The sequence below is a fragment of the Mastigoproctus giganteus genome, chromosome 2, assembly GCF_048544385.1.
Source record: "Mastigoproctus giganteus isolate SK-2022 chromosome 2, ASM4854438v1, whole genome shotgun sequence".
Lineage (NCBI taxonomy): Eukaryota > Metazoa > Arthropoda > Arachnida > Uropygi > Thelyphonidae > Mastigoproctus > Mastigoproctus giganteus.
The window spans coordinates 248,630,772-248,653,383 of record NC_143576.1 but is presented as its reverse complement, the minus strand read 5'-3'; the positions used below and the strand labels follow the sequence as shown (position 1 = coordinate 248,653,383).

The 22,612-nt window shown below is 36.3% G+C and overlaps 1 protein-coding gene across 4 annotated transcripts in view; it reads right to left on the bottom strand.

The window, feature by feature from the left end:
• LOC150090364 (histone deacetylase 4-like) overlaps positions 1 to 22,612 on the bottom strand; it is a 449,332-nt gene that overhangs the window by 38,297 nt on the left and 388,423 nt on the right. For all 4 annotated transcript variants that reach the window (XM_090389832.1, XM_090389833.1, XM_090389834.1 and 1 more), the window contains 5 exons: positions 22,360 to 22,517; positions 19,220 to 19,275; positions 17,225 to 17,312; positions 2,551 to 2,670; positions 1,754 to 1,851 (listed from right to left, as the gene is read on the bottom strand). In XM_090389832.1, the coding sequence (XP_090245958.1) occupies positions 1,754 to 1,851; positions 2,551 to 2,670; positions 17,225 to 17,312; positions 19,220 to 19,275; positions 22,360 to 22,517 (520 nt within the window). The remainder of the gene's footprint in view (positions 1 to 1,753; positions 1,852 to 2,550; positions 2,671 to 17,224; positions 17,313 to 19,219; positions 19,276 to 22,359; positions 22,518 to 22,612) is intronic.

Below are 22,612 nucleotides of genomic sequence, written 5' to 3'. Positions count from 1 at the left end.
TATCAGTGACAAGGTCCCATGAGCTACTCTTGCAGCCTGTCTGCACTGCTAAAAAAACTTCATATCTGACTGCACAATTACCCCTAGGTCTTTTTCATTCTCCACTACCCTGAGTGTAGTACCACACAGTGGTTATGCTAAAGTTGGTATCTAAGTTAAACAAGAACACAAAAGTAAGAAAGAAACCACATTATAGATGGCGGTATGAACATTGTATTTGCATCCCAATCCACTACTACCATATAACATATGTTTATAAATAAATCATATAATAAAGAAAAGAATACTGGAAAAAGGTACTGAAAGGTATTAAGAAAAGCATGTATTGTACCAGCCAATGCTCTGACTATCTTTCTGCGCTTTCTTCCTTATTTTTTTCATTATTATATTATTTATTCAAATTTATTTATTTATTAAAGTATATTATATAGTAGCAGTGGTAGGCTGAGGTGCAAATGTGCCATCTGCTCATACTATGATTTTTTCTTACTTTCAAGTTCTTATTTAACATTGCTCTGCTAGTGGCTTGGATGAATGAGCACTCGCTTTGTGAGTGCTCATTCACCTGCTGCACTTTAATTTTTCATCACATAAGGGCCACAATTACTCCAAATCTATTGTATAGGCACACTGATTTGTTTACTGCTCAGTTCACTAATACACCAATTTGTTTATTGGACAATTCACTAATAACACCGATATGTTTAATGTTTGAAATGAAGTGATTCCATTGCCATCACTGTCTTGTGATCTGACAATAACTTAAAGTAGACCAACCGCTGGGGCTCATGAGATGGGGTTACAATTAGTGATCTGCTTTATTTTATTTCTGCTTCATATTAATCATTTTGTTGTGGTTTTCTGTTATAGGAAATAGATATAGGAAAATAAAAAGCATGAAAAAGTAATTCTGTTAAGGATGCCATCAAGGGGGTGCTGATATATTTGTTTTAATTGGATATCTGCTAATGTTTTCTTAATTTACCATCAATCTCTACCATTTAAGCTTATAAAACTGTTAAGCAAGCAAAAATTATGCGAGTGCATGTATTTCTGCTTATACAGTATGTAAATTTAAAAAAAACATGCACCCACATCCACACAGTAGATATATATATATATATATATATATATATATATATACTGTGTGGATGTGGGTGCATGTTTTTTTTAAATTTACATACTTTCAGGTAAACATATATATGTTTATAAATAAAAATTTATAAAAAAAATTTTTAAAATAATTTATTTATTTATAAATAAAAAATTTATAAATATATATATTTATTTATAAATATTTTTTTGGACAACACTTGTAAAGGGTTGCAATTGTGGTCTTGCTGCACTTAATAGGGGTTTTCACAAAATTGCACTAGGAAAATAAAAAGCATGAAAAAGTAAGTAGATAAATAGAATAGAATAAGAAATTACTTAGGTAATAGCAAAATAAAAAAACATGAAAAAGAAAATAGATAAATAGAAAAGAATAGGAAATTATTTCTATAGAGGATATTTAAATTGCATAAACTTTTACTTGAAAAACTACTCTGGTAAAACTAATATATATATATTTAGGAAGGCAGAAAAAGTTTCAGTCATTAACTTTCAACCAAAACTTTTGTACAAAGATTTTCTTCATGTTACACCTTTCAGGTGTACTAAAACCAAACTATGTATGCATACCACAATCATCACTACTAGGTTAATAATACTTGTAGCTTCCAATTAAAGTATAACAAAGCAAAAACCTTACCTAAAAGCTGCAATATATTCTGCATCTCCTAGTGGAGGATTAAGTGAACCAGACCATGCTATGTTTACATTAAAACCAATCCCATCATCAGCACCAACCTATTAAAAAAAATGCAAAATTAAGAAGTAATCAGAAAAGGGTACAGTACTTAGGTTACCAACATTATAAGGTAATAGCAAAATAAAAAACATGAAAAAGAAAATAGATAAATAGAACAGAATAGGAAATTATTTCTATAGAGGATATTTAAATTGCATAAATCAGGAACGAATTAATGGTTGGACATGCATTAATGTATGGAAACAACACATGACTTCTGAAAATCATAAAATTAAAGATTTAGGCAAGACTAAAAGAATGGGAATGTATTAAAATAATAGAGTACATTAATACAACAGAATTAAAAAGATAATTGTGATGGCCATTACAATTCATCCATTGTTATTTGGTTTTTAGGAGCATTAGCAACTAAGGCCATATTGCTCCGGGGATATGCGGTGGTCATTCCCTGACCTTTCCGCATCCTCCATATTTGGTGGTCACGGGCTCGAATCCAGGTCTAATCAAGAAGTGTGTGCTACGCACTGCTGCTCCTGCCCACCTGGCTACAGAGGTGCCCACAATTCATCCTAACTCAGGAGCAGAGTTAAGATGTCCATGATACAGCAGATAATGAGAAGTGGATTGAGTTACTGATGGCTCAATGACCTGGTATTAAATTCCTGAAAAGAAGAAAAAGAGAAAAAAATGTAAAGATAGAGATAAAGATAGGAATGAATATGACAAGAAGCAAATACCTCTTGAGGATCTCCAGTTCCTGGGAAGAAATTACCATCATCATGGCGGTGAAGAGAAATATAAAGAACGTGGGAGTCATCATAAAATATTTGCTGAAGACCATTCCCATGATGAACATCCTAGAAAAATAAATTAAACATGGTGATTCAAAAAGAAGTATATATACTTTCAGATGTTTGAAAATGTATATACTTTCAGATGTTCACAAAACACTAACCACACATTAATTGTCAAATACCAAATAGTTAAATTCTGTAAATAAATTAAACATGGTGATTCAAAAAGAAGTATATATACTTTCAGATGTTCACAAAACACTAACCACACATTAATTGTCAAATACCAAATAGTTAAATTCTGCAAAAAATTTTTAATCACTAGAAACAGGATCAATCCATGATATTTGCTGCCAGTGTGCAAAAAAAAAAAAAAGACTCACAACCCCCAATTCTCCAACAAAAATTTTGTATCATTACCTCTCATTTGTGTGTAAGGAAGAACATGAAAATTACATTTTTTACTACAAATACATATATTTATTAAATTACTTGAAAATGAACGTTATATAACTATTACAATATATGTATTAGTGATGTTAAGAAAAACATAGTACAATAAAATTAACAGAATTCAAAATTTTACAAAAATTGCGCTTTTCTGGTTTTTGCAAACATTATTTTATCTATACCAATTTCACTAATATTTCATGTTCAATAATCATCTACATCAATTTCATTTAATACTTTGTGCATGCTAGACCTGGATGTCTGTTAGTCACAGCAGATGTCTAGATCTAGTGTGTCCCTATCATGCTGATGGTATTTCCATGGAGATACCATCAGCCATTGTATCTCCACGGAAAAAAGTATTCTATATCATCTAGTTCCAAAGAAAGCTCCAGTGACCAGAGTATAATGTAATTTTATTATTAGTAGTGACAAATGATGCAAAAAAGCAAGCTTATTACAGCATCAGCAAAAAAAAAAAAAAAAACCTGCCATAGCACCAATCATTCAATTTATGAGTGGTTAAGCAGTTTTAAAGAAAATGCTGTTATCTGCAAGAGTAAGAATCTAGTTTGCTACTGATGAAATGACACAGTGCAACATGTAAGAGAAGCAAGTGCAACATGCAACTTTCAAAGCCTAAAAAAGGTTTGCCAACAGATGTAGCCACAAGGTCATATGCTTCACACAACAGTCTAGTCTGGAAGCATTCACTTTGGAAAACTTACAAGTTGTAATTACAACTGAACAACAACACGAGCCATGTGAGTTTTTCCTGCAACTTTGAACAAAATAGAAGAGGATGATGTGGCAGTAAGGCCTGTTTTCAGTGGTGGTTCACTTTTTGCTCCAGCAAGAAAGTTAGCCAATACAAGACTGAGGTGGGGTACTGAAAATCTTCACCAAGTCATTGGAGATAAAACAACTCACCAAAAATAACCATGTTTTGAAGTATTTTGCATTAGAAAGTTTATGGCCATTTCCTTGTTTATGGAAAATATGATCAACTGGAAGACTTACCTGGACATCTTAACTGGCTTATGCCTCAATTTTTTAGTAGTGGCAAATGAAACAAGAAAGCAAGCTTATACAGCATCAGCCAAAAAAAAAAAAAAAAAAACATCACATCTGACCACCCTTTCCAATAGTTTGTCTGGTTCTTTCTTGAATTTATTCAATTACTCACTTCCATAACAACAGATGGAAGTTTGTTCCAACAATCAACAACCCACTGAATGAAGGTAAACTTCTACATATCTATTCCGCAACCTTCCTTCCTCATTTGAATTTATGTCCCCTCGTGTGTGTAGTCTGAGAAAGAGGAAATCATTAAGGGGATTCTCCTAATTTCATTATATGTTAAAATGGTTTCCTTCCCTTTTGAGTGGATATGTGAAGATATTTCAATAACACACTACTTCAGTGATGTTTAAGATAAGATACTAAAAAAGATATGTAGTGTTACTTCTCATTCCACTCTGAAGACCTAATCTTTTCATGGTTATATACTGTAAATCAGCCATATTTCAAGATTGCTACTCTATTCTGTGAGATGTGATTAGAAGTTTAGTTTAGTTTGTAAAACATAAGTAAGCTGATTATACTCCATTTTCCATCTTGAAAATAGGATTTAGTAGAGATTCTGAAATGTTCAAATTAAATTAACTTTTTTTTCCCCATGAGTGAATTTTCTGCTAACTGCAATAAGTTATGCTTGTGAGTGCTGCCACTATCTCACCTACACTAATTTAAATAAAGAAACTAAACAATACAAAAACAAAATTAAAGCAACTTTCTTTTGTGTTATTTTTCACCTTGGAAAATATGTTGGTATTTACTTTGGAATTTGTGCATGGAATTCAGTCTTTACATCATTCTGGCTGCAGCTGAACCTTTCTTTGCAGGATTCTATGTTGCTGTACTTCTCTGAATGAGCATCAGCTCTTGCAGGTTAATTTTAAGCAAGCATAAGCTTGCTTTCTTGCATCAAATGCCTCTACTAATGCTAATGCTAATGCTAATTTAATTTCTTCTTGTATTGTTTATTATTATTATTAGTCATAAGGTGCAAGGAAGCCTGAGGCTTATGCCGCACCAGCCAAAAAAAAATTTCTGAGTTACCCTGAGAGAGAGAGAGAGAGAGAGAGAGAGAGAGAGAGGAGAGAGAGAGAGAGAGAGAGAGAGAGAGAGAGAGAGAGAGAGTCAAAAGTAGAAGGGAATCACCAAGAAAGAAGAATGATGATATCCAGCTCAGGACCCCGGGTGTGCCAAGCCCATACTCACCAGATGTGAGCCCCTGGGGTATAGTTTGTTTATTTAAGTACAGCATAACAAGAATGGCTGTTCAAATTTAAGTTGTTGCAGAGACAGAGGAATGTATAAATACTTCATTAGTAAAAGATAAAGTCTAAAAAATTATTTATGAGGGGACAGCCCTTTTTTATTTAATTATTAATTACCATGTACATTTTATTGATGTTTAGTAAATTAAAATATGATCTGAAAAAGTAGCAAATAATTTAATATTAATGGGGAACAGGTTTGGACAATTTGTTTCTCAACATAACCCTGTAAGGCTTTAAATTCCCAGTCTTGCAGGCAAATTATAAATCTCCTCATATCCTAACTTTGGAATAAGAAACATTTAGTCTGTAACAAAAAAAAAATTATAAGACTGACAGTATTAGTATTAGTAGTGGCAAGTATTAGCATTAGTAGATGCAAAAAAAGCAAGCTTTTATAAAGCATCAGCCAAAAAAAATCAAATCAAGAAACTTCTTACATCACTTGTTCATGCCCTCCAATACAATAATTTGTCTCATTCCTCCTTGAAATTATTCAAACTACTCACTTCCATGACAACAGATTAGCATTACCATTAGTAGAGGCATTTGATGCAAGAAAGCAAGCTTATGCAGCATCAGCCAAAAAAAAAAAAAAAAAAAAAAACCCACTACCACTTCACCCCTCTGTTCGTTCAAAATACCTGTCCAGCTGAGCCTTAAACTTATTTAGGCTATCAACCTCCACCACAAGGGATGGCAGTCTGTTCCACCAACCAACCACTTGCTGGCTAAAGGCAAATTTCCGCACGTCTATCCTACATCTGTCTTTCCTCAATTTGAATTTATGCCCTCTCAGGTGATTTTTCTGAGCTAGAGGAAGAATCCCATCAGCATTGAGCATGCTTAAACCAATCAAGGCTTTATACACCTCTATCAGATCACCTCGCTGGTGCCTAGTCTCCAGACACTGTAATTTGCAAAACTTAAGCCTTTCTTCGTAAGAGCACCCCTTTGTTCCATTCACTAATCTTGTTGCCCTTCTCTGTACTCGTTCCAGCAGCTCTACATCCTTCTTGAAATGAGGCCTCCAGACCTGTATACAGTACTCTAGGTGTGGCCTGACCATTGCCTTATACAATGGAATAATCACCTCCTTATCCCTGCTGGAAAAATTCCTGTATATCATTGACAATACTCCATGAGCTACTCTTGCAGCCCATCTGCACTGCTCAGAGAACTTCATATCTGCCTGCACAATCACCCCCAAGTCCCTTTCATTCTCTACCACTGTCAGTGTAGTACCACAGAGTTGATACGTTGCTCTGGGGTTGCTGTTTCCCATGTGTAGTACTTTACATTTGTCAATGTTAAACTTCATTTGCCACCTCTCAGCCCATCTGCTCAACCTTTCCAGATCCTGTTGCAGCAGCATAGTGTCAGTAGTGTCCTTGACAACCCTGCCAACCTTTGTATCATCTGCAAACTTGGACATTAAGCTTGATATACCATCATCAATATCATTTATAAATACAGAAAACAATAATGGACCCAACACTGAGCCCTGAGGGACTCCACTAATAACATTAGTCCACGATGAGCAGTGTCCATTGATTACCACTCTCTATCTTCTCCCCCTCAACCACCCCTTTATCCATAGCAGCAATTTGCCTCCAGTGTCACACTGCTCCAATTTGTGTAGCAGTCTTCCATGTGCAACAGTACCAAAAGCCTTTCTAAGATCCAAGTATATAATATCAAAGTTATTCCCTGCATCCAGTTCTTTTGTGACTACATCATAGTATCCAATCAAGTTGGTCAGGCAAGACTTCCCCTTAACAAAACCATGCTGTGTCTGAGCTATAACTGAGGTCTTGTCTAAATGATCCTGCAGTGCTTCTTTAACCAGTGCCTCCATTAATTTTCCTGGAACAGAAGTTAAGCTCACAGGTCTATAATTACTTGTGTCAGCCTTTGATCCTCCTTTGTGAATTGGGGTCACATTTGCACATTTCCAGTCTATGGGTACCTCCCCTGAGTCCAAGGAAGCTCTCATAATTATGGCTAAGGGTTTGCTTACCTCCTTTGCTGCCTCCTTTAATATAACTGGATAGATCCCATCCACCCCGGGTGCCTTTCTTGTGTTTATCTTCAACAGTTTCTCCTCCACTTTACTCCCAGTTATTTCCAGATTCTGTAGCTTACTGCTAGAGTTGAATACACCTCTGGCATTCCCCTTGCTGAATAACTCCTCATGTGTGAATGTCGATGCAAAATATTCATTTAGTTTGTTAGCTACCTGAGCAGGATCATCAACAGTTGACCCATCAATATCAAGTGGACCAATCTGATTCATCCCCTTCCTTCTAGAGTTTACATAAGTAAAGAACGCTTTGCTGTTTTTCTTTGCATCCCTTGCCAAGGATTTCTCGTAATCTGCCTTCGCCTGCCTAACCTCCTTTGTAACTTGGTTGCATATCAACTTGTATCTATCATAGGCTTCTGTGTCATGTGTTAATTTGTAAGTATCCCATGCATTTTTCTTCTCTGCCATATGCCTCATTAGTTCATCTGACATCCATTTTGGCCTAAACCTTGAACAATATTTCTTAGTTGGTATGTAAAGCCTAGTAGCTTCCAAGATAAGTTCTTTGAATGCTTCCCATTTTGAATTTGCTGTTGGTAACATCATCAGTTGGTCCCACTGTATAGAATTTAAATACTGTCTCAGTCCATCGTAGTCGCCTTTACGGAAGCAATAACCCTTCCCTTTACCCCTAATGGTAGTTACCTCTTACAGTAAATCCCACTTCAGCACACTGTGATCACTGCCACCTAGTGGTTCATTTATCTGCAGATTCTTAATACATGAAGAATCACTGCTGATAATCAAATCTGTGATCACTGCCAACTAGTGGTTCATTTATCTGCAGATTCTTAATGCATGAAGAATCACTGCTGATAATCAAATCAAGAGTATTACACCCTCTAGTTGCCTTCCGAACATGCTGATGTAGAAAACAATCATCCAATAAATCCACAAAAGCCCTGCTAGTGTGTGAGTAACCAGCCCCCAAATTCCAGTCAATATCTGGGAAATTAAAATCACCCATTATAAGACTCTCTGATTTACTGGCCCACTCTATTTCCCTGTACAGTTCCTTATTATACTCATCAGAGTCATTAGGCCTATAGCACACTCCTACTCTCAATTTTGATCTCCCAATGCTTATGTCACACCAAACTGACTCAACACTGCACTGTCCAGCGATGTCGACTGGCTTCACTTCCTTGGTTTTTATGTGTTTTTTAACTAATAGCATAACCGCTCCCCCCTTCCTATCCTGTCTATCCTTTCTGTAGACATTGTACTCCCCAAATTGCAGTTCTGCATCCCTTATATCTGTGTGACACCACGTCTCTGATATCCCAACAATATCTGCCTTTGATGTTTTGAGCAATACCTCAAATTCATCAAATTTATTTACTAAACTCCTAGCATTGGTGTACACGCAAGTATACCTGCACCTGTTTCTATTCTTAGCTACCCTAACACAACCCATGTGTTTACTTGTACCGCAATGGCTACCAGCAGTCTCTGAAATACCATGCATCTTGTTTTTCAGGCTTCTGCTCATTCTAATAGAAGCAGTGCAAGAATCTCTTTCACCTCTGTCAGTGGCTACTGTCAATCTATTGGTCTTTATTCCAACAGATGGAAGTTTATTCCAACAATCAACTGCCTGCTGGATGAAGACAAACTTCTACACATCTATCCTGCAACTTTCCTAACTTCCTTCCTTAATTTGAATTTATGTCTCCCTCGCGTGTGTAGTCTGAGCAAGACAAAGAATGCCATCAGCATTTAGCTTACGAAATCAATTCACCTCAATCAGATCACTTTCCAGATACCTAGTCTCCAAATGCTACATTTGGGTGAAGAGAAGGGCAGTGATAAAAAAATAAAAATAAAAAAATAAATAAAAAAAAAATAAATAAAAAATAAAAACCTTCCACTTCACCCCTCCGTTCGTTCGAAATACCTGTCCAGCTGAGCCTTAAACTTATTTAGGCTATCAACTTCCACGACAAGGGATGGAAGTCTGTTCCACCAACTAACCACCCACTGGCTAAAGGCAAATTTCCTCACGTCTATCCTACACCTGTCTTTTCTCAGTTTAAATTTATGCCCTCTCAGGTGATTATTCTGAGCAAGAGGAAGAATCCCATCAGCATTGAGCATGCTCAAACCATTCAAGGTTTTATACACCTCTATCAGATCACCTCGCCGGAGCCTAGTCTCCAACCACTGTAATTTGCAAAACTTAAGCCTTTCTTCGTAAGAGCACCTCTTTGTTCCATTCACTAATCTTGTTGCCCTTCTCTGTACTCGTTCCAGCATCTCTACATCCTCCTTGAAATGAGGCCTCCAGACCTGTATACAGTACTCTAGGTGTGGTCTGACCATTGCCTTATACAACGGAATGATCACCTCCTTATCCCTGCTAGAAAAATTCCTATATATCATCAACAATACACCATGAGCTACTCTTGCAGCCTGTATGCACTGCTCAGAAAACTTCATATCTGCCTGCACAACCACCCCCAAGTCCCTTTCATTCTCTACCACTGTCAGTGTAGTACCACAGAGTTGATACGTTGTTCTGGGGTTGCTGTTTCCCATATGTAGTACTTTACATTTGTCAATGTTAAACTTCATTTGCCACATCTCAGCTGGCTGATGCTGCATAAGCTTGCTTTCTTGCATCAAATGCCTCTACTAATGCTAATGCTTTCCAGATCCTGTTGCAGTAGCATAGTGTCAGTAGTGTCCTTGAGAACCCTGCCAACCTTCGTATCGTCTGCAAACTTGGACATTAAGCTTGATATACCATCATCAATATCATTTATAAATACAGAAAACAATAATGGACCCAATACTGAACCCTGAGGGACTCCACTAATAACATTAGTCCACGATGAGCAGTGTCCATTGATTAACACTCTGTCTTCTCCCCCTCAACCACCCCTTTATCCATAGCAGCAATTTGCCTCCAATGCCACACTGCTCCAATTTGTGCAGCAGTCTTCCATGTGCAACAGTATCAAAAGCCTTTCTAAGATCCAAGTATATAATATCAAAGTTATTCACTGCATCCAGTTCTTTTGTGACTGCATCATAGTATCCAATCAAATTGGTCAGGCAAGACTTCCCCTTAACAAAACCATTCTGTGTCTGAGCTATGACTGAAGTCTTGTCTAGATGATCCTGCAGTGCTTCTTTAACCAGTGCCTCCATTAATTTTCCAGGAACAGAAGTTAAACTAACAGGTCTACAATTACTTGTGTCGCCCTTTGATCCTCCTTTGTGAATTGGGGTCACATTTGCACATCTCCAGTCCATGGGTACTTCCCCCGAATCCAAGGAAGCTCTCATAATTATGGCTAAGGGTTTGCTTACTTCCTTTGCTGCCTCCTTTAATATAACTGGATAGATCCCATCCACCCCAGGTGCCTTTCTTGTGTTTATCTTCAACAATTTCTCCTCCACTTTACTCTCAGTTATTACAAGATTCTCTAGCTTACTGCCAGAGTTGAATACACCTCTGGCATTCCCCTCACTGAATAACTCCTAATGTGTGAATGTCGATGCAAAATATTCATTCAGTTTGTTAGCTACCTGAGCAGGATCATCAACAGTTGACCTATCGACATCAAGTGGACCAATCTGATTCATCCTCTTCCTTCTAGAGTTTACATAAGTAAAGAACTCTTTGCTGTTTTTCTTTGCATCTCTTGCCAAAGATTTCTCTTAATCTGCCTTTGTCTGCCTAACCTCCTTTGTAACTTGGTTACAGATCAAGTTGTATCTATTATAGGCTTCTGTGTCACGTGTTAATCTGTATGTATCCCATGCATTTTTCTTCTCTGCCATATGTCTCATTAGTTCATCTGACATCCACTTAGGCCTAAACCTTGAACAATATTTCTTAGTTGGTATGTAAAGCCTAGTAGCTTCCAAGATAAGTTCTTTGAATGCTTCCCATTTTGAATTTGCTGTTGGTAACTTCATCAGTTGGTCGCACTGTATAGAATTTAAATACTGTCACAGTCCATCGTAGTTGCCTTTACGAAAGCAATAACCCTTCCCTTTACCCCTAATGGTAGTTACCTCTTTGAGTAAATCCCACTTCAGCACACTGTGATCACTGCCACCTAGTGGTTCATTTACCTGCAGATTCTTAATGCATGAAGAATCACTACTGATAATCAAATCAAGAGTATTACTCCCTCTAGTTGCCTCCCGAACATGCTGATGTAGAAAACAATCATCCAATAAATCCACAAAAGCCTTGCTCATGTGTGAGTGACCAGCCCCAAATTCCAGTCAATATCTGGGAAATTAAAATCCCCCATTATAAGACTCTCTGATTTACTGGCCCACTATTTCCCTGTAGGCCTATAGCACACTCCTACTCTCAATTTTGATCTCCCAATGCTTATGTCACACCAAACTGACTCGACACTGCACTGTCCAGCAATGTCGATTGGCTTCACTTCCTTGGATTTTATGTATTTCTTAACTAATAGCATAACCCCTCCTCCATTCCTACCCTGTCTATCCTTTCTGTAGACATTGTACTCCCCAAATTCCAGTTCTGCATTCCTTATATCTGTGTGACACCACGTCTCTGAAATCCCCACAATATCTGCCTTTGAAGTTTTGAGAAATACCTCAAATTCATCAAATTTATTTACCTAACTCCTAGCATTGGTGTACATGCAAGTATACATGCACCTGTTCTTTTTCTTAGCTACCCTAACACAACCTATGTGTTTATTTGTACCCCAATGATTCCCAGCAGTCTCTGAAATATCCTGCACCTTATTTTCCAGGCTGCGGCTCATTCCAACAGAAGCAGTGCAAGAATCACTTTCACCTCTGCCAGTGGCTACTGTTAATCTATTAGTCCTTGTATCCCTCCAATCTAGCAGTTTTCCTACCCACCTAACACTGCCTCAATAGCATCAGCAAACATTCTTGCACCCTTTCTATTTAAGTGTATCCCATCCCTGTAGAAGCAGTCTCTCCTGTTAACAAGTACAGACCAGGCTGAAAAAAATTCTACCCCTTGGGCCTTGCACAATCCTTCCAGGGCCGAATTGATCGACAGGGCTCTCATCATATACTCCGTCCTATCATGTCTGGGCAGAATTGCAGACACTTTCAAATTCAACCCTAATTCACGGCTTTTTTTCAACAGTGACCTGTACTTGGTAAGTAATTCCGCCGGTCTCCTACTCTTAATATCATTAGTGCCAACGTGTACAACTATATCACCTTTTTGTGCCCTTAAAAGATGATATCCGCATTTGTCAATGTTAAACTTCAACTGCCATTCTGCAGCCCATCAGCCTAATTTTTCTAGACACTGCTGCAGTAGTTAGCTTACATTGATTACTGCCATTAACCACCCTGCCAACCTTCCTACCATCTGCAAACTAAGACAGAGCCTGATATACCTTCATCAATATCATTAATAAATGTAGAAAACAAATGAGCCCAGCACTGAATCCTGGGGAACTCCACTAATAACGTTAGTTCACAAAAAGCAGTGTCCACTGATAACCACTATCTTCTCTCACTGAGCCATTCCTTTATCCATAGCAGTAACTTGTCTTTAATGCCACACTGCTGTAAACTGTACTCCTGTCTAGATGATCCTGCATTATGTCTTTAACCAGTAACTCCATTATTTTCCCTGGAACAGAAGAAGCTAACAGGTCTATAATTACTCATGTCACCTTTTGCTACCCCTTTCTGAATTGAGGATACATTTGCATATCTCCAGTCTACAGGGACCTCCCCCGAATCCAAAGATGTAATAATTATTATGGCTAATGGTTTGGTTACTTCCTTTGCTGTGTCCATAATATAACTGAACCGAAGCCGTCTGTCCCAGGTGCCTTTTTATGTTTAGTTTCAACACTTTCTCTTTCACTTTCCTCTCAGTTATCACAAAGTCATTTAGCTCCCTGTTAGAGTTTGATAAACGTCTGGCTTTCCCTTCCCTAAAGAATTCCTCATGTGCAAATGCAGATGCAAAATATCTATTCGGTTTGTCAATAATCTGAGCAGGATGATCAAAAATTAAACCATCAATAGCAAGTGGAACAATGTGATTCGATCCCTTCCTTTTACTGTTAATATAAGCAAAATATTTTTTGAAGATAATAAAGTACTCAAAATCTACATTGGTATTATTATATTTATTTCCAAATTGGAAATTTGTATAATGGGGATCAAACATTTCATGCTATTTTCTTAGCACTTCTTCAGTGGCTGCAAAGACAGTAACTAAGGATTATTATTATGGAATGCTTAAAAATATTTTAGTAGAATTAACATTTTAGTAAATAAAACTAAGATCTGATTTGAAGAATTTTGTTTTAAGGTTAATTTTTATACAGTAAATAACAATAATACCCAAACACTTACTCACAGTTTTTTCAATATGTCTGTCATAAAAGATCACTTTGGTCACAAGAATTAATTGATTTGTTTATTGGTGAAACATGGTTTATTTAATCTTGTTACCAGGTGGTTTGGTGGGAAAGAGTTTAAGGGATTATATTTTACAGTCTCAATCCCAGGATTTACTTGTGCTCTAAGGGTATTGTTATTGCAGGTATTGGCTTAATAGGTAATGGGAGATATTGATACACATTTAATTAAGGATATGTGATAAAAAATTAAATAAATAGAAATAAGAATAAGAATTGTTTAAATTAAAGGAGTACAGAATAGAATGAAATAGAATAAGGCAATATTAAATATATGATCTAAATTATATAATCTAAATAAATTCTAAATGAAATTTAGTTCATTTATTTAATTTATTTAGCATTAGAATTAGCATTAGTAGAGGCACAGGATGCAAGAAAGCATGCATAAACAGCATCAGCCAGAAAAAAAAAAAAAAAACCTTCCCATTTCACTGATCCATTCATTCCAAATGTTTGTCTAGTTCTGCCTTGAATTTATTTAAGCTATCAACTTCCACAACAACAGATGGAAGTTGGCTTCAGCAATCAATTACCCGCTGGCTAGAGGCAAACTTCCGCACATCTATTCTTATCTCATATGCATCCGACACATTTTTCTTCTCTGCCATGAACCTCATTAGTTCATCTGACATCCATTTAGGACTAAATCTTTAACAGTATTTCTTAGTTGGTATGAAAAACCTAGTAGCTTCCAAGAAAGTTAAAATCCCCCATTACAAGACATTCTGATTTACTGAAGGCCTCCCATTTAGAATTCACTGTTTTTAACATCATCAGTTGATCCCACTGTATAGAATTCAAAAACTGCCTGAGGCCACTAATCACCTTTACGAAAACAAAAAACCTTCCCTTTACTCTTGATGGTAGTTACATCTTTAAGTAAATCCCACATCAGTAGACTGTGATAACTGTCTCCTAGTGGTTCCTTTATTTGCAAATTCCTAATTCATGAGTCATCAATGCTGATAATCAGATCAAGAGTATTACCCCCTCTGGTTGTCCCTTGAACATGTTGCTGTAGAAAACAATCCTCCAATAAATCCACAAAAGTCTTGCTATCATGCGAGTGACCAATCTGCAAGTTCCAGTCAATATCTGGAAAGTTAAAATCCCCCATTACAATACATTCTGATTTACTGGCCCACTATTTCTCTGCACAATTGTTCATTGTACTCATTCGAGTCATTAGGCCTATAACACACTCCTACTCTTATTTTTCCTTTCCCAGTGCTTATTTCACACCAAACAACCTCAACACTGCATTGTCCACCAACATCAATTGGATGCACTTCATTAGATTTTATGTGTTTCTTAACTAACAGGATAACCCCTCCTCCCTTCCTAGCCTGTTTATCCTTTCTGTACACATTGTACTCCCCAAATTCCAATTCTGCACTGCTTATATCTGTGTGACACCATGTCTCTGATATCCCAACAATATCTGCCTTTGATGTCTTGACTAGCACTTCAAGCTCATCAAATTTATTAACTATACTCCTAGCATTGGTGTACATGCAAGTATACATGCACCTGTTTCTACTCTTAATTACCCTAACACAGCCTATGTATTTATTTGTTCCATGACTCCCAGCAGCTCTTGAAGTCCCCAGCAACGTGCTCCCTAGGCTACCACTTGTTACAATAGAAGCAGTGCAAGAATCGCTTTCGCCTCTGCCTGTGGCTACTGTTAATCTTTTAGTCTGTGAATCCCTTCCCCCCAAGCTAGCAGTTTTCTGACCCACTTAACACTGCCTTGATAGCATCAGAAAATATTCTTGCACCCTTTCCATTTAAGCGTATCCCATCCCTGTAGAAGGAGTTTCTCCTGTTAGCAAGCACAGACCACACTGAAAAAATTCTAACCCATGAGTCTCGCACAATCTCTCCAGGGCTGAATTGATTGATAAGGCTCTCATCATATACTCCCTCCTATTGTGTCTGAGCAGAATTGCAGAAACTTTCTGATTCAACTCTAGCTTGCAACTTTTTTTCAATATTGACCTGTACTTTTTAAGCAAATCTGCAGATCTCTTACTCTTAAGGTCATTAGTGCCAGCGTGTACAACAACATCACCTTTTGTGCTCTTAAAAGATGATATCTGTTCTACAATGTCATCAACTTTTGTGCCTGCAGACATACCCTGGTCCTGTTCTACCTATCCTTTTGCATAATATATTCCCCATCTCCCTGACAATAGAATCACCAACAATAACTAGTTCCTGTGGGACCAGTGCATTCTGCCTTGGAGATTGCCACTGTGTTGCCTGATGCACAGGAATGAGCTCCGGCATTGATTTAGGTAGCTGAGAGCTTGATGGGCTCCTCTTATCAATTTCCTTGAGGGCATCCACCATACATTTCAAACTCTCATAGATGCCCAAGAGAACACTGAGTTGGTGCCTAATTTCCTCACAGTCTCTGCATCTTGCACACACAAAGACATTGTCCTTGGCTAGATCATGTACTCTTCTAGACAGGTCAGCAAACATTTCACATTTTGCACACTTTTTTAGACTGTGATGCATTTGAGAATTGCCCCTTTCGGTTCTCCCCCGAGCCACAGAACTCTATCTAATCTGTGAGCATTGCTTTACTGCTGTAGTCTGGGTCATGATTCCATTTAAGTACAATTTAATTGACAATGAAATTTAATAAGATTAATAAATTTTAATGATTAATTGATAATACTATACTATACTAAGCTAAAAGATTTCTATTACAGTGTTACGTGTTTCACTATCTAGTTTTACGTTAAACCTTGAGCTATCTAGTTTGGGATATACATTGTATTGTATAACAATGGCGGCAAGTTACGGACACTAAGTATTAACTTTCAAAATCGCTATCTGAATTCACAATAAACCAAGGAGCTTGACTAGGACTATAAGCTACTTATAGAAAATAATTTTATATAAAATTAAGTCAATAAAATGGCTAAATATAATTAAAAACTTAGCATTTGTCGGAGCTGCAAAATCTTGTCCAACACACAGATTGGATACCCTTATCGATACTCAAGACAGTAATATTTCTCAAAACAAAATAAATGTTCATTTGTAGTGCAATACCAAAACACCTCATATTAACAATACTGCATATGTAAGATGAATGCTATTACTGAATAATTTATATTTTTCAAATGCAAAAGCCTAATACACTAAAGATATGCATGTTCTGGATCCTATTTGTGAAATATATCAGAAAACACTTTTTTTCTAAGGTTGAAATTATGTTTCATACAAAATTGGGGGTGGATTACCTCTCAAAGCATGTAATGTCTAAATTAACTAAATATATGATAGATTTAATTACTCACCCAGTCAACAATGAGAATCTTTTCCATTTTTAACCTTTGCTGAAGTTGTTTTGCTGCAATGGCAATTGAGTTAAAGAAACAGAATCCCCTAAAATGAGAAATCAAACCTTAGATAGTTATTAACCCAAATAACAGAGAATTGTCTAATAAACAAAAAAAATTAATTTCCTCGTTTATACTTCAGGAAGAATGAATGATCAGGAGTTCACAAGGTAAAATTAAAAAAAATAGCACCACATTTGGCAGTCACATAGTCTTGAACTAAAATCATCCAAAGCATATGTATTTATGCACCCTCCCACTTGATCACTAAGCTATGATAGCACAGTAGCAGAGCCTACACACTAGTCATACTGGCTAAGTGAAGTATCATTACTAAGCTTAAGCGTTTTTATAGCTAGTTGCTGGACTCTACTATACATTGTGGCATATTTTCAATATACCTAATTTATATTTAAAATGTTTCTTTATATCTTAAAACTTATGTTTTATTTATAAAACTATACTTATGAGTTTGGTTGCATAAATTAGTTAATTCCATAAATTATACAGAAACGATGCAGGTCGGTCAGAGAATAAAGCTTCCTAATTTTAACTTCATGCAGTTCCCGAAATACAAATGCAAAAATTAAACCATACATAGCCATAACACTGATGAAGAACAGTTACTTTCAATACATTTATCATCTTTCTCAAGAGTTTTCTTCCAACACTGAACAAGAGCATGTATTTTCCCCCTCTATAAAAGTCTCTCTCTCTCTCTCTCTCTCTCTCTCTCTACTGTTCAATGTGTTTTATCTTCTTTGTAATATCTCTGCAGTCCTACCTTTAAAGAACTGCAAATATAACGGTCTGATTGGACCAGACTCGAGCAATTGGGAAGGTGGGGCATCAAAGTTCATCCAAATTTTGTGATGACTTTAGTAATGTGCACATTTGTGTGGGCCCACTGTCATGGAGGAGCAACACTTTAGCCATTTCGATTAGTCAGGAGACAAATCCATTAATCATGAATTTCTGATTTTCATAATATGTACATACATTACCCAAGGGGCTCACATCTGTTTGAGTATTTTCTTTGAGTATTTTGCCAAACCCAGGGTCCTGAGCTGGATATCATCATTCTTCTTTCTTGCCAATTCCCTTCTACTTCTGACTCTCTCTCTCTCTCTCTCTCTCTCTCTCTCTCTCTCTCTCTCTCTCTCTCTCTCTCTCAGGGTAACATGAGATTTTTTTTTTTTTTTTTTTTTGGCTGGTGCAGCATAAGCCTCAGGCTTCCTTGCACCTTATGGCTAATAATAATAATAATATCTGAGCTCTCTGTGGAAGAATCAAACATTCCTCACCCAGAAGGTGTTGCTGACTGATGTCATTGCAATAGAAGGATGACTACTCTACAATTGTTATGGGAGGTCTGCTTCTCTCATCTTCATTTCATTAATTACTTTTCCCAGTACCAAACAGTTCATACATTCACAGAACAGTTACATCAACATATATTTCATTAACTAAAAAAATTTCTATTATAGCCTATTGTTTAAACCACACATGAAGTTTGGATATTTTTCTAATTTATTGCTTTGTATTAATTCATCCATTGCATCAAATCATCTATGCAAAACTGATCTTTTGTATTCCGGTATTACAATGATACTTGCATATTCTTTGCTTTGTGCTACCATCCATTGTATCAAATTAACTAGGCAAAACTGATCTTGAATGTTCTGATATTACATTGATACTATCACTTGCACACAACAGTGACCTACAGAAGTAAAAAAAATATGAGCTTTTATGTTCTGACTGACCCTTGTAATAACTAGAAAAATGCCTCAACTGGAAGATGGTGTTAATTGAGTAAATGATGCCTAATGATAAAAAATAAAAATATTCTTTTCTACAAGTTTAACTAGGCTAACATTTCACAAATAAAAGAAAACTTGTAATAAAATATTTACAATGTATTCAATAAATATATAAAAAATGAAAGCTTACATAGCCTGCTGATATTCTGCATGATGTCCTGGAGGGCGTACTACTGCAAAACCATTCTGTAATATAAGGAAGCAAAAATATTACAATTATATAGATACACTCCACTATAATTATTTCAACAATTGTCATAAATTAAAAGCAGGAGTTCTTCAAAAATTTTAGATATGCAGAAAGAAATGTTCACAAAGAATGACCAGGCTCAAGTATAAGTTGTAACAACAATAAAGCCAATAATCATATTGCCTATTTAGAAAAACATATATCTTCACGGGTCTATTATTTATAATATTCCAAGAACCTGAATTTCAAAAAATAATTTCTGAAAAACATTCATGAAAATCCTAAATTCCATTTAGTATGATTAGAATGTCTAGCCAGAATTTTACATCTGCAGATATTTACTAGCTACACACTCATCCTCCAACTAGAAGAGATATTATAGATATCACTGTTGGATTAATGCACCAAGCTCACTCTGTCTTCCTTGATATAATATACTTCCAGTAGAAGAGAGCAGAACCTTTTGTCTCCCCATTCCCATATCCTGAACTCTTCATTTCCCAACTTGAAGAAAATGCTCTTGGGTAACTAGGTTAATGTTTCACAAGTGAAATGTTAACCTCCCTTGCAGCCAAGATTTCACTACATTGCTTAGGTAACATCTTGAATAAATAAAGACATGAGGAAGAAACAGTTTTCATCACATGAATAATAATCACCCATATAGTAAAAGTTAAAGTTAATATAGTAAAAGTTAAAGTTAATATAGTAAAAGTTAAAGCTGAAAGTGAAGAAAGCCAATCATCAGCTTTTCTAGAGCTTTCTAAGTTGATCAAATTGATAGCAATATACACAGAAAGCATAGATGCATGGCGGATACTTAATCTTGCTTGGTCAGAGCAGCCTATTTAATAGGTATGCTATACTGAAAGTACACAAATTTGGTATTTCAGTATATGAGCACTTCAATCACTAAATCACACCAACCCCATAGTATTATAATGAGATAATTTGCATTCAAAAGAAAATAAAGAAGTGCTGTATATGTCACAGCATAAAAAAAAGTTGTCAATATGCATGTTGAATTATGTGAAATTGAAAGCACTTTATCCTATGTATAGGCAGAATCTGCCTTTATTTTTTGTTTAGGAATAATTATAGATACTGTTCAGATGTTTCATGATACTTTCTGTATCACTTCATCAGTATTGTAAAGACAGCAGGACAAGAATGGTTAGAGATTGTGTTATTTATAATGCTAATACTTAAAACTACCCTTTGTACTGCTATTTACAAATTGACGAAATTGTACAGAAAACAGCATCCAAAGTAGGTTAGTTCCTTAAAATAGTTTTTAAATTGTTTTTAGAAATAATTTTTGTCCTTTCCTTTAAATCCAAATGTTTTTAGCATCAACCACAATTGGTAAATATTAGCATTTTATAATTAACAATCTCTAAGCATCACTATGGGTTTGTTAAGGGAAAGTCTTGTCTGACAAATTTGATAGGATATTATGATGTGGTTACAAAGGAACTGGATGCGAAAAATAATTTTGATATCATATATTTGGATTTCAGGAAAGCTTTTGACACTGTTGCGCATGGAAGACTATTGTACAAATTGGAGCAGAATGGTATTAAGGGTAAGTTGCTACAATGGATAAAAGGATGGTTAAGTGCTAGAAGACAGAGGGTGGTAATCAATGGGTGCTGCTCTTCTTGGACTAATGTTATTAGTGGAGTCCCACAGGGTTCGGTGTTGGGTCCACTGTTGTTTTGTATATTTATCAATGATATTGATGAAGGTATATCAGGCTTAATGTCGAAGTTTGCAGATGATACAAAGATTGGAAGGGTTGTTAATGATAGTAATGGCAGTGTGCTACTGCAACAGGATCTAGATAATTTGGGCAGATGAGCTAAGAAGTGGCAACTGAAGTTTAACCTTGACAAATGCAAAGTACTACATATGGGTAGAAGTAACCCCAGAGAAACGTACCAACTATGTGGTACTACACTTAAGGTGGTAGAAAATGAAAAAGACCTGGGAGTAATTGTGCAGGCAAATATGAAGTTTTCTGAGCAATGCAGACAGGCTGCCAGGGCAGGTCATGGGATTTTGTCAATGATATATAGGAATTTTGCTAGCAGGGAAAAGGAGGTGATTATCCCTCAGTATAAGGCAATGGTCAGGCCACGGCTTGAGTACTGCGTACAGGTCTGGAGGCCTCATTTTAGGAAGGATGTAGATTTACTTGAGCGTGTACAGAGAAGGGCAACAAGATTGGTGAGGGGAATGAAGGGATCCTCTTACCAAGAGAGGCTTAAGTTCTGCAAATTGCAGTGGCTGGAGACTAGGCACCTGCGCGGTGATCTGATTGAGGTATATAAGGCCTTGAATGGGTTGAGCACGCTGAATTCTGATGGGATCCTTCCACTTGTTCAGATTACGAATCTAAGGGGGCATAAATTCAAATTAAGAAAAGACAGATGTAGAATAGATGTGCGGAAATTTTCCTTTAGCCAGCGGGTGGTTAATTGCTGGAACAAACTTCCATCTGTCGTTGTGGAAGTTGATAGGTTGAATAAATTTAAGGAGGAACTGGACAGGCATTTGGAGAGAATGGTGTGATTTTTTTTTTTTTTTTTTGGCTGATGCTGCATAAGCTCATACATTTGCTTTCTGGCATCACATGCCGCTACTACTACTACTACTACTACCTTGCTATCTTTAAAGTCACTGATGAAGAGACTGTAAAGACAGAAAGAGAATAATTAGGGATACTGCTCAGATATTTCATGGTACTGAAAAAGTACCATGAAGTACCTGTGCAGTATGTAATTATTCCTAACAAGAAATAAAAACAGATTTTGAATTTACACAGGGTAAAGTGTTTCAATTCTTCATACATCAATTCTATTTACCTGCACATCATGCAGCCAAAAGATCAAAGGAACAGCTTAAATATGCATCCATTTCTCATGTTTTAATAATTTTTCCTCCAAATTTATTATATTACCACAATGTTATTTAGTATTATTTGGTAACAATATGATAAATTTGAAACAAAAAAAATAATAAATAAATAAACATTTAAGAAAACAGAAAACTTTTCACACATTACATTAAGTACTGACCTTTACTTCACCTGTTGCCACCTTTAAGGCTAATTCTGTAACACATCCAGCCGACATTCTAGCAGCACTTGCTGTATGAAGTTCATTCCATGTTGTATCAGAATCAACCCCAATACCTCCACATGGCAGCATGACAAAATTTTTGATCGGCAATTCAGCTGAAATAACAATTACATAAGTTCAGCAATTAGCAATGATAATGTACAAGATTAAGTAATGTAGAAGTTATAATGACTTGTAGATCATTAATAAA